The 16,966-nt window shown below is 38.7% G+C and overlaps 2 protein-coding genes across 10 annotated transcripts in view; one reads left to right on the forward strand and one right to left on the reverse strand.

Annotated features, from left to right (window-relative positions):
* LOC135488694 (transcription initiation protein SPT3 homolog) overlaps positions 1-16,966 on the reverse strand; it is a 67,671-nt gene that overhangs the window by 19,798 nt on the left and 30,907 nt on the right. The gene's annotated exons all lie outside the window — the stretch shown is intronic.
* LOC135488693 (runt-related transcription factor 1-like) overlaps positions 706-16,966 on the forward strand; it is a 91,627-nt gene continuing 75,366 nt past the window's right edge. For 4 of the 7 annotated variants that reach the window (XM_064773377.1, XM_064773376.1, XM_064773379.1 and 1 more), the window contains exon 1: positions 706-836. In XM_064773377.1, the coding sequence (XP_064629447.1) occupies positions 779-836 (58 nt within the window). In that variant the 5' untranslated portion in view covers positions 706-778. The remainder of the gene's footprint in view (positions 837-16,966) is intronic. The other 3 variants (XM_064773380.1, XM_064773381.1, XM_064773382.1) reach the window with 2 other exon arrangements.

Here is a 16,966-nt window from a genome sequence, read left to right on the forward strand (position 1 = left end):
CCAATATAATTGTTACATAAACTATTGTTCATGGATACACAAATATATCTTCAGTAAAAGTGAGACAACATCTATTGAAAATCTTATTACATTTGTATCAACCCTTCAATGAAACTGGTGAAATAAATAATTCCCAACACAACTCCTGTGGTTTAATAAAAGAGAAGTTGATAATTTATTCCCCATCCTCTCACATTTCAATGCTTCTAGATGATTCTATACAACTACCAAACGTATGATGTCAGACTGACTAAATTCGATCAATGCCTATGGGCAAATTAATGGTTTGACGAACTTAACAACTTCTGGATAATTCGAAATAAAAAACTCTGACACTTCAACCAGGAAATTGTCCTCGGGGTCTATCCGCTATGCTATGACCTCGTGCTACAAGTTAGCATAGATGTCTACAGGAATTGCAGCACATAGCACAACTTGTTGTCATTGAATTCTGAAAGAATGTTCTGGAAATTATATACAAAATCATTGAAATCAATACATTGCATTTAGAATTGAGTGTAGCTACGGATGGATCGGTAACTGACTGCTCAATGCGGCGAGTGAGATTTCTAACTTCGTTCCCGGGTCTGCATAACAATTGCCCAACCAGGGAGCTCACGGATGGTGGTTTATGGGTAAACTCACATAAAGTCACCAACCGGCCTCTAGTATCCATGGATATCGTGAAACGTGACTTTCCCTTCTCTAGTGAGAGACCGGCGTTGGCTTGACATACTCATCATTCTCTGTGTGTGCAGATTACACCAATATACGCAAAATGACGTGGAGATACACCGGAGCTCCAGCCTTCCCCTTGCCGTTTTATTTCTTTGCAAGTAAGTGACAGCTATTTTTTCTATTGCCGTTGTCCGGTGTCAGTGTTAACCCTCTCAGGTGAATTGTTTTTTCCCAACCTTGTGTTAATTTCATCCAAATCATAAACAACTTATTTGCTTTTGTTCCGAGGCATGAAAATTCTGTTTGAAGACCTCTGACCTCTGCTTAGTGGCCTTTAGGACCCTACCAATGGAGTACATTTTTTATCTTTAATAGGTCTATATTATCTGAATTCATGGATGATGGGACTAATTTATCTGGTTTGTTGGTTTCTCACTTCAAGTTCTTTGTGCTCTGTTCTCTGGTAGAAGTATTCCCTTGAAACGAAAGGTTGTCAGAAAGAAAATATTTGTCTCATACGGAAACCTGCTAATCAATTGCCAAAAAAACCTCAACAAGTGTTAAGGTTCTAGAAAATTCCTAACCGATTTTAGAAGAATGCTAAAAATGACATGACAATATGTAATGTATCTTCACCAACATGGCTTTTAAGGCCATTGTTCGTACCTTGCCTCAGGGATTCCATCTTACTGAACTAATGTTGATATGATTAATTTAAGAGAAGAGTAAGGGGAAACAGGGTAAAAAATAAGCCACACATTTGTGCAAATAGTGGAATTGGGCCCTTTGAAATTTAATAATTCAGATTTGGTGATAGATGTTCTACAATTTTAGTATTTTGGTCAATTCTGTTTTTGCAAATCTCAGTTAAGACTAAAAAGGAGTTAATTTTCTCTTAAATCTCAGTAAATGTTTGGCAATAGCTTTTCTCACTTTTGACGGGCAATGTTTGGTGTCATATGTAAGTAAGTAAGGTAAGGTAGTGTAATTACAGCCTCAGTAGAATGATAAAACAGCCTTTTTCTACTGTATAAGCTATAAATGTACTGGGGCTATAATTGTATCAGTCCACCTTCTTGCTTAGTGATAAATCTCTACCGAGTTTCCGTGTGTCTGGTGATTGCTAGGTTTCAAATCCGAGTGGGAACTTGGTGATGTTTTTCTCCAAATCTCAGCAAATGTATGAGACTAGTTTCTTTCAATGCTGTGGTGAAAATGCAAACTTCCAAATCCACTGACAGGTATGGCCTGGCCAATGGACACAATACATCACTTTTAGATATTTCAGGGTAGCAGAGAATTGTGGCAGAGATTTAAGGCTTCAGTATTTGCAAGAGACAAAAAAGTAATACAAGGAATAACTTAAAGTGAAAGAAATATCCACTGACAAGTTAAATGCTGGTATAGAACACCATAATATTGCCATTTCTACAACAAAATAATAAATTTATTAGGATTACTGAAAACAAAAATTGGTGAATAGACCCGAGAGTTTGATGCAACCTCCCAGGAAAGCCCTGGACCGATAAACAACCACACAGTTTATTGTTGTGCATAACCATTGCGTAGGCCCAGTGTCAATGAAACCTCTGGCAATATCGTCAACCCTACATCACATTTCTCATCAATTATGTACCGATCAAACTCATACGATGTGTACATTCAATGGGATATCATTAAAAATCAGTATATATTCAGAGTTTACAATACATTCAGTGTACGTAGAGAATAAGACTAACATTTGATGTTAATCCATATTTTAAAACCTTAAGGTGCCACAAGAATTTAGCATTCACCACGATAGTTGAGTATATCTTTACAAAAGACTCAAGACAGTGGTCCGCTGGCCACAAATGGGTAAACAACTCGATTATTTATAACTTTTGAAATTGTGCCAATATTGTAATGTTTTGTAGTATACTATTTAGAACAAATTATCAAAATCTATATCATTAGTTTGACAAGTGTTTTCCCAGCACCTATTGTTGGCATTGTGTCATTGAAAATCAGAGGAGTTCTGATTAACGAGTTTACACTGACATGCTAGAACATAAGGACAAAAAACTGATTTGTTTCGAGATGCAATTATGTGATATGATAATCCTACTATGAAACTGCTGAATGGACCTCTCTTTTTCTTTGTATTCAACAACAGCATCGAGACAACTAACTGGACCGAAAAGTAAAATTGTCCATGACTGGGCCTCTGAACTGAGGAAGTGTGTCTAATGAAACCATTCATTCCACTTATTCAGGGGAAAAAATTTACATGCAATAAATTTCTCTCGGTTGAATTCATAAATCTTTGAATGCACTGCAGCCTCCGTAGATCCTGATCATTGGATTTCCCAGATCTCTGTTTTCTCTAAGAATCTCTCAAATGAACTGTGTAGGTTGACATCTCCAGTGTAAATGTGACTGGCTCTTTTGACTTTTCTTGACTGTCCAGGAATGATCGCTCAGACTGTGACCTGAAAAAACTTCAGACTCTTAACAAAAACTACAACTACACTAGACTGAAGCTACATTTAAAGGGTTAAATGCTCACAGCTATATCAATATGAATCTGATAGTCATATGCCTTGAGGTCAACAATCAAATCATGGCCACTTACACCACAGACAATCCCGACAACAACTACTGTCACATGAACCAAAAACTAGTGAAATCGGATGAGATTTATCGGAATGCATCGCATTATTGATCGTGGATCATTTTCATTAAAATTAGCATTATAATAATCGTTTTTGATATTGACTCTCCAGGAAGATGGTTTGGCCTTTAAAGATCTGAGGCTGGAGTGGGGTTTTATTGTAAACAAAGGGTACTCTGAAATGATACAAGCAGTTGATTTCAAGGCGTGGATTTGGACATCAGGAAGTATAATTCGTTATAGCAATAGATAAACAACTCTCATTATTCGTATCGATTCTCTTAGAAGATTGTTTGTCCTTTAAAAATCTGAGGCCGCAGTGGGGTTTTACGAGAAACAAAGGATTTTATTAATATGATACAATATGATACCAGCAGATTATTTTTCTGTTATGCTTAGGCACTTATTTCACCTTACCTGTGGTTATCTTAAGACTTTGTCACAGTACTTTGGACGGCAGAACAAGCTAGTAACGCTTTGGCATTTACTTCATCTTTCTTATGGTTATGCTAATACGTTGTCAATATAATTCTGAAAGTAGAAATGTCACAGTTAGTATACATCAGGTCAAAGCAGATATATTAGTCTTGGTCCTGTATTCGCATAATGATAAACAAATGCTTTGGGATTTATTTAATCTTTTTTGTGGTTATCCTTATACTTCATCTTTATACTTCTGAAGCAGAAATATCAGGTCAAGAACCGAATATTCTACCCATGTATCAAGATCATGACAGTAAGAGTAATTTTTTCTGGCAAATGGACAATGACACATCCAATTGAACAAGATGATTCAAGGGTCACTATAAGGAGAGCAATCGTTTTTCTCTGTTTGTCACAAGATATTCAGGAATAACACAGCAGTACCATTGTTCTCAGTTACAAAGACGTACCTGCCTCACAAGTATTCCTAAATTGATCGACCTGGCATCCCTTACCGCAGCGCGTCGGACCCTCTGTCGCTCTTCTGTCACTCTAATGGGCTAATGTATTTCGATCTTCTACCTTCACTTTTTCTTTCTGAATTCCGAACGGGGTAATTAAGACGCTGGTTCTTCACACAGCATGACTCCGGAAAACGTGTAATATAATACTAAATACAGTGTAATCGTTTCGCGCGATGACATGCGAGAGCAAACTGATAAATACAAGATTTGTTTTGTCCCTCAAGAACCAATTTTGTTGTAACATGAATTTCGACATTTTTTCTCTAAGAATCAGAAGACTGAACGGAAGTGATCCAACTTGCACACACCAAGACTAGCTAGATCTGTAACCTCGTTCCAATCTCACCAATGGCCAATGTGGATCATCCTAGTTCTTGAACATATCTTGATGATATACGATGTCGGTGATTAATATACAAAGACGATATTTTTACAGACACTTTAACCAGCAATGAGAGAAGTACACAGCAAGTTCGAGCAATTTTGCAGTCCTACTTGGCCAAGAAAATGTTAAATGAGGCTGCCCTAAAGCCAGCTACTACATTTATTTCTTGATTTCAATAAATTACCATGTACACACCCCTTCCCTGACATGACAAGATCATAAACGGCCATCATGCCAAACCCACCAAGTCCAACGAAAAGTCTAAACATAAAACATATTGATGTTATCGCCTAGGGATACAAACAGTGTGTCATGAAAAGAATATTTTTCCAAACGCAATTACTGGGTAGTTGATGCACACAACAGTAAAACCTGCCTTCTGGAATGTTCCGTCGAAAACGTGCTATGGTATTCGAAGAGATATCACCGAAGGTTTTGTCGAAACAAAGTATAAATCCACATCAACCTGGATGAAAAAAATATACTGGAGTATGACACTTTGCACAGAGAATGCACATGGGATTTTGTTCCAAATTAAGGAGAGATGAACTGTCATATAGTTGGCTATAGATGCAAAGACACACACTAAAATTGGCTATGTTGGTTGGCAAGACAAAAGCTTACAAACATTTCGATATCTTCCATTTGGATCTGCCATTTGTTTAAAAAGAGCTAGGGCAGATTCAGATGCCTGCCCTGGCAACCCCTGAGAGGCCGACACTCCTCCCATCACACAACCAGAAGCCAAGCCAGAGAAACCCAATATTTACCACTCCCAAAGTTCAACACAACCATTAAGCGAAAAACTAAGTCAATAAAATCAAGGCTGGGGATTCCAATGATTTGCATCCACCCCGATGACAATCTATGGTGGAAAGGCTCCTATTCACTTCATTATAGTGCTTTCTATATTTGCCAAAAATCAACCATTTGCGCAATGATAATTCTAAAATCTTCACACTTTATACCTCTGATCAGTTTTGAAGCAACCAGCAACCAGTTGAAAATGTGTATTAATCTCAATGGTTCAAAACAGAATTGTGTAAAACATCGGTCCTGAAGGCAGGCTTATCAAAAAACATGAATTTCACCCCATTTGAGATTGCGGATTTGAACCCATTCCAATCTAAACCTCAATTATTCCAGCTATCCCATGGCATGCCAGGAAATGCAGCATTATTCACCATACAACCCCAAAGCAAAGATAACTCAGGACAGCTTTCAACCTCAAGAATTCTCATTCGAAAACAATTCAAATGTTAAGTCCCTATTTTACAGCGGCTTTATCCACGTCCAATTTTAAACTTTTTTTTGCCGGTTTTGCATGGACTACCACAGTCACACCAGAACAGAGCGATAGTCATTTTTTGCGCTGATCAAAATGGCTTTTAAAACCATCAGAAGTCAAAGTCCTCTTTCCTCTTCTTGACAGTGGCATTTAAATCCATAGCTGTTTTTAAAAGCTTTTTAATAGCTTACCTTACTGCTGAGAAGAACAATAAATGGAAAAATTTACAGCTAGTTTTGGGGAGAGTTTACCGAGAACTTGAGAATTCAGATTATTCACTTCGGCTTTTCTAGCGCTAACAGGCAGTAAATTATCACAATGTTTATTACAAGCCGAAAGACACAAGATCAGTGTGTGATTATTGTCAGAATTGATATAAAGACATTCACAAAATTAATTAAAACCTTGACGAGGTGATGAGTAGGTAGGTGTGAAGGTTTTAACTATGGGCAAGTAATTAACGTCTTTGAGGGTTAATGAAAATGAACTTCAAATCTTCCTCCCGTTTTTGATCACAACATTTACTCACGGTCCTGAGGCGAATTTCCAAATTACCATAGCAAATTCGAGTCAATATCGCGACACATAACGTGTTTAAATCCCTTAGGGCAAATTCGAATTCTATGAAAGTTTAAAATAAAAAAGCGGCCAACACAAATGCGGAAATGGTATCTGAAACTTGGGCTTTGATTATCGACGCTTGGAACACGGTTCCACCATTATGGTTGAAACTTTAGCCGCCAGCCTAGGTATCACGACACCAATTATCCCGGACGAGGATACCGCAAACTTTGGGACGTACAAAAAGCCATCACTCATTAGCAGAAGATGAGCGCCCGTTTGGTATTTAATCATCCTGTTTCCAGCTTGTTATCATGCTCGTTACCCGTCAAAGGCCAAACACGAACTATCATTGTCGGGTACATCATTAAAACATGTGGCCCTTTTCTCAAGGCACTTGAGTTAAGTTTAAATTCAATCTTGTCTACATCACAATTTTAAAAGTTGTGAGTGGAACAAAGATATTGGATCTGGCTTCGTTTCACCAGTGATGGCAAGATACGCCACAAAGGCTTTCTGTCAACGGTTTTACTTGACCCATTTAAGGAATACCTGTTTCAATCAAAGAAAACTTTGATTTTGATGTATAACAAAAGTACCAAATTTCTGTGACTCCTTAGTTTTTGCACTTTGCAAAAGGCACAATTTTTTTTCAAATCAATTTTTATAAGATATCATTTCATACTTTCAGCCAAACGAACAATGTTTCTTCATCCCTTCTTCGCAAACCAGCAACATTTGAAAATCGATGAATGAACTGTTGCTAACTTTTATAGAGGCCCCTCACAAGAGGTTTTTCACCCAGTCCCAATTTCGCCTGATAAGGAAGATTTTCTTTCACTGTTCAATTTAAAAACAAGTGAACCAAATAAAACTTGCCTGCCATAGGAAAACACCATGTGCGTGCCTCATTTTTGAATTGCCGTATGATGCCTAATGATCGCGTTGCACCCTACCTTCACACCTGACTGCCCAAACCCTCACGAAGGTATCAGAAGTGGTCGAAATAGTGTGAATAACGTGAGATGGTTGCCTGCTTCAATAAAGGGAACGGAGGATAATGGTTTAATGGGTCGAAGTGAAACCCATCTTCGTCGCAAAGTGATCGAAATTATCCGTTATCGACGGAGATGAAAGCTGCTAACAGCCACATCCTAAACGAGGGTGCACATCTTTTCACGCTGTGATGGAAAACCTGTCTCGATTGCGTGCCAGACCCAAATTAGTGTACCTGTGAAAATCAATGCGCTCCGTTTTAACGATATGAGCCGTTAAGTGGTACAACATATGTGTAGAGACTCGTTCAGTCTTGGCGAGAACCGACAGAATTGGTTAGTTTTGTTATGTAGACTGTAATACTTGACTCCTAAGATGTGACCATTCTAGTCCACAGGATGGATTTTTCCCTCATTCAAAAAGCCTTGCTATGTCTTTTTTCAATACAAGAGTCATTCATGCAATGTCTTGGAAATAATCTTTCTTCATACACATCGAGGAGTTTTTCCAAATTTTAAACATACCTGTACTGAGAACTGGTCAATGCAAGCAGGCAAAAAGGTCTGGTAACTAATAAAAAGAACAAAATCCAAATTTAGCGTCCCCATCAAAATTGCAAGAATGGAGCAGGCCGATACCTTATTGACACGAAGTTAAACACCCTGATTATCACCCCTGGCCCAGAGGTCTTTTTCGCAAGGTAAACACTAGAGTGACTCCTCAGCGTGCCCAGCGAAGATGCGTCCTTCCGCCTTTTGTCTGCCGCTGATCGACCAGGTACAAAAGAGAAGCCGCGGGCAGTGCGAGGCTAGATCTGACATAGCAGCTGGCTAAAGTTAGGAGTGATGCGCCCCACCCACTGAATATTGTATTAGGGGGCCATATCAAAATTCTCCCTCTGCGGAATGCATTCACTTTGAGTATGCTGAGGATGCAATTTGATTTTGGGGTTGCAAAATTCAGAGGAAATTATTTCAGATTTTCAATTGTATTCATTAGAGTTAGTGCCACAAAAGACACCATTGGAGTTTGACAATTTTTTATCACCTGGGACAATATTTGGTTCAACAGAGAGAGCATCATCTATTTCTGAGACTGTCCTTCAAAATCACTCCGGGGGTAAATACTCACCTCCATACGTCCCTTTGTCGCATTTAGGCAATCAGGCGCAGGACGGACGACATCACAGGAAGCAAACATGTCGATACCAGCTTCAAGATCATGGTCAACAAATGAGATTTGTGTCAATCTGGTCAGCCCTGAAACCATTGTGGGACGTCTACGCATCAGTAATGATTATGCTGCTCCTGAGGACGACAGGTTACGAACGTCGAATGGCAACACAAATTGCAGCACAAATGGATTGCTTGCAAGAACAAGCTTTGCCAAAATGTGGTCCTTGCAACATGTACCTTAGTAGTACTGTAATGTTTGTTCATCATCATTTTCTTTATTATCATTATCACTATTATTATTATTATCATCATTATTCTACAACGTATCACTTTAAAAAATTAGAGTAAAAATTCCTACTTTTAGTACATGTATTTTCTTATAGATATTACCAGTAGTGCAATGAAAACATGAACATTATCTAACCACTGCAACACAAGATACATTTAAGTGCTCCCAAGTTTACAGAGTACAATATTTTGTCTCATCAACAAGTTAACGATGGCAATGATGGGTAGCCACCTCACTCGACAACTGATAAAGTCAATTAAGACGTCTTGTTGTCTGTATTAGTACCATTATTGGTGATTTTTACGCAGAGGTAACAACCTCATGGCTGCAAGGTAAAGACAACTTGTCTGCACAAACAAAGCTTGAAAAAACTTGGAAACCTAGCAATGCTCGTGGGTTTTTAAAGCACCCCGCAAACAAGGATTTAAATCACTGCAAAAATCGCTAGTGTGTGAACACTGAAACACCAGTGAGAATACGTTTTTATAGATATGGCTGATTTCACCAAATATTTCTGTACAATCATATACTTCCTTACACCATATTTGATTGATTGCAGCAGAGTTGAGTCGTTACTTGAGTCGTTATACTGTCCAGCTTCTCTGGCCAATTAGCCATAAATGTAGCCAAATCACGAGCCCAGGTGGATCTATTACGATCGTTACAAAGATCTTGAAAAGATACGCGATTCCGATGATTAGGCAGGGTCTCGCCATGAATGGTGCCCCATTATGGCAGCCAGGTCACACATGTCGCACGACATGACCACTTTCACTCCTCCGATTAGGAAGAATCGCCACAAATAAAGAGATAGTGCTCAGTAAAAACGCCGTAATGAATCTCGTGAGGAGGGCGCCGTTGCAAAGATATTGTGACAAACCCCATGCTAATATGTCCTTATTAACCCTTGTGTCTGGTAAGGCTCACAGAGAGATCATGGTCTATTTGTGTGAGATCTTCTGCCAAGGATGAGTGTTAGTCCATTATTGAGTGATTCTGACGAAGAAAGAGTCAAATATTACATGACCCTGATAACTAACAGTTTCGCTACTGAACTAAACAATGGAAATGCAATCAAAGCAACATCTTGGTAGTCACACTTTCCAAAAGCATGTTTTCGCTTTGTGATCCAATCCCAAATCAAGAAGTACAGCACAGAAGACATGTAAGATTGTCCAGAATATGTGTTAGATTGACTAGAAGATATGTCAGATAATATAGAGACATGATAAGTTGTACAGAATTAAATGCATGTTAGATTTTGAAACATTTGAGAGAATCTAGTCTTTGAGAAAACGCAAATCAATACTGTAATCTAAGGGTTAACTTTTCAAGATATTTGCCAAAGAAACACTACAAGGTAATTAGAGTTCAGCCTTTAAGAAGCCTCGTTGGCCATATTGACTCTCCTCTTCACCACGTTATCCACACAGCGATGGAAAATTGCTACTCTTCCTTGGCAGAAGGGTTTCCTTATTGAAATCTATTAACTCTTAGAACTCTCAAGTGCAGGAATCTCATTAACATGGCGCGTTGGGTTTGTTTTTTTTCGGAGATGGATGGCATCTTTGAGGGAAAATGAATAGAAATTTTCTGAATAGTAACCTTATGCTGAGAATGAAATGGACCCCTAAAATTAGAACTGAAAATTGCTACCCTTGCATGGTAGAAAGTTTTCCTTATTGAAATCTGTTATGACTTAAAACTCTTCAATCGAGGACGGTTGATTGGATCTACTGATAAGGTGTTGAGAAGAAACTTAAGAGTAACAATGAAATGCGAGAACTGGTTTTCTTGCATATCAGGGATAACTAACTTTGGAAGTTTTGAAGCAGAAATGAATTTTTTTAAATTGACAATCTGGAAAATGATCCCCTCCCATACGTGTAAATGTAAATGATCCAGGACTTTTCAGAGAGATAATAAGAACTACCGGACAAAAGACCAAAAGAATCTCTACGATGATTGTTTATCGTTGAGCTGCATAACGTAATGAGGAACTGAATCATTCTAGTTCTATTGACTTTTGCAAGGAGGCAGCACAATTGAGCCCGCAGGCAATCTGGACACCGTGGGCGAATAGCCTTTCGAGACACGATGAGGGAATGAAACATTTCTTATGTGGTACGATGTATCATTGTCTTTTCAGGGAGTGAGATTGTCATTTTACAAACAACTCAATTCAGTCTCCGAGGCCGTCAAAAATTGAGAGATTTTATTGCAGTGACATGTGACAATTATCATTGCAATTAGTGTTAAAAAGATTGCCAAAAATCCCTCAATGGTGGGTTGCTTTAAGTTGCCTGGACTATGCAAATCATGGTGGTACACCTAGACCCCAGACATGTCCAATTCCCCAAAACCAAAGTATTTTACCTCTGGAATTTGATGTTTTCCTTAAACCAAATTTCCACAACCTGTCCCATAACACTGATTTCACACGGAAGGAAAAAAACCCTGACATCCGTTGAGGCTTTATTTTAACGATATCGATTCTTACTAAGCGGCTTCCACCTTGTGCTTGCCGTATCATACGCGGATTTAAATTGCCCGACCTATACACCATTGATTCCTAAGTTCTTGAAAGCCGATCTTCCGTTCGCATCTTTGGATGAAAATCTATAGTTTTGTTGCTAGGGAAACTGCTAATTCTAAAGACGGTTGATGACAAACGTGATTGAAGGATCGGGAGAAATTTTTAACTTATCTTGGTTAGATGGCGGTAATGTTGGAAAAGGAATTTGTCTGATAAACAACCCTGCTAGTTTTCCTTTGCAAATTATTGTAACATCTATTCTTTTCTACTACATGGATCATATTTCCATAGTTTGTAGTAATATCTCGTGTTGATGCTGACAAGCTTAATGAAAACTCGATGAAAGATGCAAGTGAAACATCAATCCACATCAATAGCGAGTTCAGCCCCGAGATTAACCCCTTCAGTTTTTTAACCTCGTTTTGGACGTATAGTGGACTCTGTGTCACAAGCATACCCGCCTTGGTTAGTACAAAGTATGAAAGCGGTCAAAAAGCTATTTAGTTGTTGAGAAATTGACCCAACAAACAAATGTACCTCCTGTTCGGTATCAATTCCTTAAGACATCATTGTTTTGAAATCTTCTAATATTAGTATTTAGAGTAAGAGGACTTCTACATCAAGAAATAATTTTTTAGTGACTTAGCTGTGTTATCAATCGGTCCATAAAGCCATTGAGTGTCTCATTTTAAAAGCACCCTATTGCTTCATCTTACATTCGGGTATCCCCAAAATTACTACTATTAAGGTACTCCCACATGAAAAGTGCCGAAATACAAAATTCAGGATCTGTTCAAATGTAAAGAAACCTGTCCATTAAAACTGAATTCTCATTTAAGATCATCAACATTAGCATTCTTGATTCAAAAGCGGAAGAATCATTAAGGAAAACTTCAAAATTGCGCTCATTGAATGTGGGAAAAAAGACAAACTTTTCTAATTAGTCTAATTGCCAAGATGCGCCGTGCAAACTACCTAAAGACCTTGCACGGCACACGGCATCCATTTCATACAACACCCTGAACAGTCTTTTTTTGAACGTTTGCCACTTTGACAGATTGACGCGGCAACTAAAATCAATTGGCAGTCAACCAGAGGGAAAATGCTCGGGGAATATTCACCATCCTGGGTTCGCGTAATGAACGGTACGTTACCAAGCGTAGCGGTGTGTCCTGCATACCAAATGACGTCCCATCAGTGAAATTTGTAAAAATTAAACTCCAACGACTCGCACCCTGAATGATGAAATCGCACTGTGGAGTTTGCATCGTTATTGATTCGTTCTCGATCATGTTTTTTTCTTGTGTTGAAATGATCTTGAAACACTGAGCTCATTTACAACGGGTTTAAAACACAAGACTGTATCGCCAAAGTGATCAATCAACAGCAGGTTTGGGGGAAGGGGACCTGTACCGACAGGGTGACTGTTATTGGAACAATTTGATAAGAGAGAATAGCCAGACATTTTTAAGTGATGAAGAATTCTGGGACCACAGCGTAGCATCAACTGACGAAATGTTGGTGCATATGATCCACTGGTTCAACAATTCACCTGAAGTATTAAAACCGCTCAACATAAACTGTTTGAGGAGTACAAAACTACATGTTCATGATCCTTGCATATTGCCATGAAACAGGATACACGTATTAGATTCTCAAATAAAAAAGGATAAATGACATGTATAACGCTATTTCTAATCATTCACTGACAATGCCTTAGCATGACTACTTTTAGATGGAGACAAGGCTAAACGTTTCCTAACACGATTCACAAATTTGTTCCAACCCACCTAACTTGTTTTCGATTGTGGTAACCTATTTCGGCACTGTGAACCTAACAGTGTGATTAAAAAGAAGATGACTGGACCAGGGTTTTGATTATTTCCCCACAGCGGGTATTCTGATATCCCATAATCTCTTGTTTCATGCGAGGAAGTTGTGAGTCTGGGAGGGGAAACGGTGTGATTGGAACATTGATTGTACAAAGATAATGTGTTCAAGTGACTCTTCCAAATAATCTTAAAATCTAAATAAGCAAATTTATCACTATTTACACTTTTTTGAAAATACCAATTGCACATCAGTACACAAAGAGAATTGAGAAACTTGTCTTTTAAGTGATTAGCATGACCTTGTCAATGAAAAGACCTTTAGAAATCATAGTAACATAAAGGTGACAACATGACCTTCGCAATAATATCATACAATTCCGAAATTGGCCTAATCCAATCTATCACGAACACCATTTGTTAAAAATACAAACTATACACATCAATTAACATGGAAACTAAAGAAAGCATCAGAGCATTACTATGTCCAATTGACCTTGGAATTATATGATATCATAATTAACACCCTTAGAAAACGCAACACAATCGTGAGTTATATTGAGGACCATACCACATGGCACAGAACAAGGAAGGGGGCCAAATGCAGGTGAATCCTACATATTGTCATCAATGGGACCCCTGATGCAAGGAGTTATTGAGGACTCCTTAGAACACGCCGACTGTGAAAAGATATTTTTCATTCAACAAACTTACACAATGATCAGAGACGCACCATCGCTGACATTGTGCGCTTCATAACCTCTGTCAATCACGTGGAACGTCTGACCTCACCCCGCGCGGGCCACAGAGGGTCGGGCAAACTCCGGCCCAGCTCCAAAGCAAAAGCCACGCGATACATTCTCAGAACTCTTTTCATTCAGTCACATCATCCAATGTTGTCATATTGGCGTTTGATTAATCATTTTCCTGCGGACGAGTTTTATTGTGTTGTTTAACTATTCATGGGCCATTTAACTAATTTTTTCCAGCACCGAGGTGGACCAACCTTGCGCTATCCCGATAGTTGACATTTTGCACACTTTTTGAGCAGATATAGAGACATCATGAGGGTCATTAGACAAGAAGTCTGCCACAGGCCCCACCTAAACAATATATTGTGCATTGTCGTTCATGTGTAGTCATGTCTAAGATATCAGGCAACTACACACTTAGCATCAATATAGAAGAAATCAACTGATTGAGTTAAAAACGTTCCACCTGAAAGATTGAGTCCGTTACTGAGAGTCGGTTTGTGGGGGGCACTGACTTGACTGATGTGACCCCATTGCCTCCAGGTTAATATGAGCCATCATTTTAACCATTACACTACCACTTTCTCTTAAGATTACCAAACCCCAAACCCTTGACCATTCCCAATTTGTAATCGCCAACTTGAAAGGTCAGAAACAAGGCAGTCTCGGCTAACTCATCAACAGAACAATTTGTCTTGGTGACCCCTAGCCCTGATTTGAGTCATTATTGTCTAGATCGGTAAATTGGTCGAATAGATCGGGATTTCTCTTGGTTTAACTTCCATTCACTAATGACTCAGTGTGTGTTAGATGGTAAGGTCTTAATGCCAAAAAGTCTTAAATTCAAATTAGACTAAATTTGTCTCTGTTGGAAGGTTTATGGGAGAGACCTATAGCGACTTTTCGGATTTTACGCTGAACCCCATGTGAGATACTTTGATTTGTAGAGTCGTCATTGGCTAACAATTTGTCATTAGCAGCTAATAGGCTGCACTATTACCGTCCCCGGTTTCGCTGCGGCTATCCTCTGGAGGCATTGTTTACGATTGCTCACCGCTGTTACATGGATCTGCGGAGAGTTGTTCTCGCAACTTTGAACGATCCCCTTGTTTGCTAGTTGCCGATTAACGGCCATAAACGGTGCATAAAATTTGCTGTCAATCCGCTCAAACAGGGCCAATTGGCAAGTGATGATGTTGACTATCATTACAGAAGGCTATATGACAAACCAATCAGGCAATAAATCGAAACATGTGCTGCTTGTCAAATATTGACTGCCAGCCCACGGCACAAATAAAATAAGTACTCTCATATAATAATCAATTAAACTCAACCAGAATCAAAATCTTGACAACCAAAGAGATATTTTGGAAACAGCTTTCAAGCTTTAGGGTTGACATTCAAAAGTTTCAAGACCAGAAATCTGATATGGCAAAAACGTTCAAGTGTGCGAGCATTGGTATGATAGTTTAAATTTGAATGTTTCATTTCATTGAGATTTGAGCCGATAAGGTAACATTTGCATCATTATGGCATTATTATAAGGGTGGGCTATTAAGATGATTTATTCTGTTCGGGCAGGTGATTTTATGGCACAATTTTGCCATTTTATCAGCAATCTTGGACATCCTGATCGCTATTTGGTGTTTTTATTTTCATTTTTCTTATCAGTTTTCATTGTTTTAGACGGATGGACCAAACGGTCCCAGGTTGAGACTGGACAATGGCATATTAGTGAAATGGCTGATGGCTAGCCAAGATCAGGATATGGTAGCATTTCATAATAACTGGCCGATTAACGTCCTTTCATGAACCTTGATGGGGGTAATTTAGACACAGCAAGTTGGCAACAGGAAGAAACAAACACCGTAGACATGCATCAACAGAAGATATCACAAAAAACACGGCTTGATAGATGGAAGCACAACTTATAATCCATTGGGCCATGTGGTTAAAGCCTAGCAATTCTGCGGTGGACTTTGGATTTGGATCTACAACTAGTTAAGTTTGTTCTGTGGAACTTTTACTTGCTCATGGACCATGTCTACATATAATTTGCATCTAATCAGACGAACACATCGTACAGAACTAAAAACGAATCTCGTTCTGACTTGAGTGACTTCACTTTCTTCATTTCTACAGCTATCAATGAAGCAAATAAGATTGATGCGTTCTTCAGATGTCTTCAGCGATGTCGAACAATCAGGATACATCTCAAAAGTAATCGACGCCTATAAATCAGAATCTTGGGCGACACACGGAACCTTATCGTTGACCGTCAAGTTGGCTTTTATGGCCGATTCAGAATTTTATTGCCCATTGTCAGACGCTAGGATTATTTGTACATCAGAAATTCCAATTTTGAACAATTTTTGACACGAGATATTTTGCTTCTAATGCGTGAAAACAAACAAAGGCTGCTCAATAAGAAATTAGGGCCACTTTCGCGTGTTAGGACATTAGGAATATTGATGGTCACTTATTGGTGTTCTGGCTTAGTCAGGGGTTGGTCAGAATTTCTCTGTGCATCAGGATATGGACTAGGAAACAATAGTAGTGGGTGGGGCTGGACTGGCTGAAGTCCTGGACCGGGTATGATAATGAAAACCAGTAACAATGCCAATGATTTTCTCATCAATATTGTCACTGTTTTTCAGGTGATGATGATACATTTGGTGAGGCTGGTATAATCTTGGATGGAATTTTGATTGGAAGTTCCTTTTTCTCCATTTGTACACCCAATTTAATGCTTTCAATGGATGGATACACTCTACTTTTTCTTCTGTATTTCAAGACTGAGACATTGGGTGATATGAATAAAGACTAGCAAATGCTTTTATCTAAAACTTTATGTACATGTACACTAGGCCTTTCTGT

This window comes from Lineus longissimus, chromosome 5 (assembly GCF_910592395.1).
Source record: "Lineus longissimus chromosome 5, tnLinLong1.2, whole genome shotgun sequence".
Classification (NCBI taxonomy): Eukaryota; Metazoa; Nemertea; class Pilidiophora; order Heteronemertea; family Lineidae; genus Lineus; species Lineus longissimus.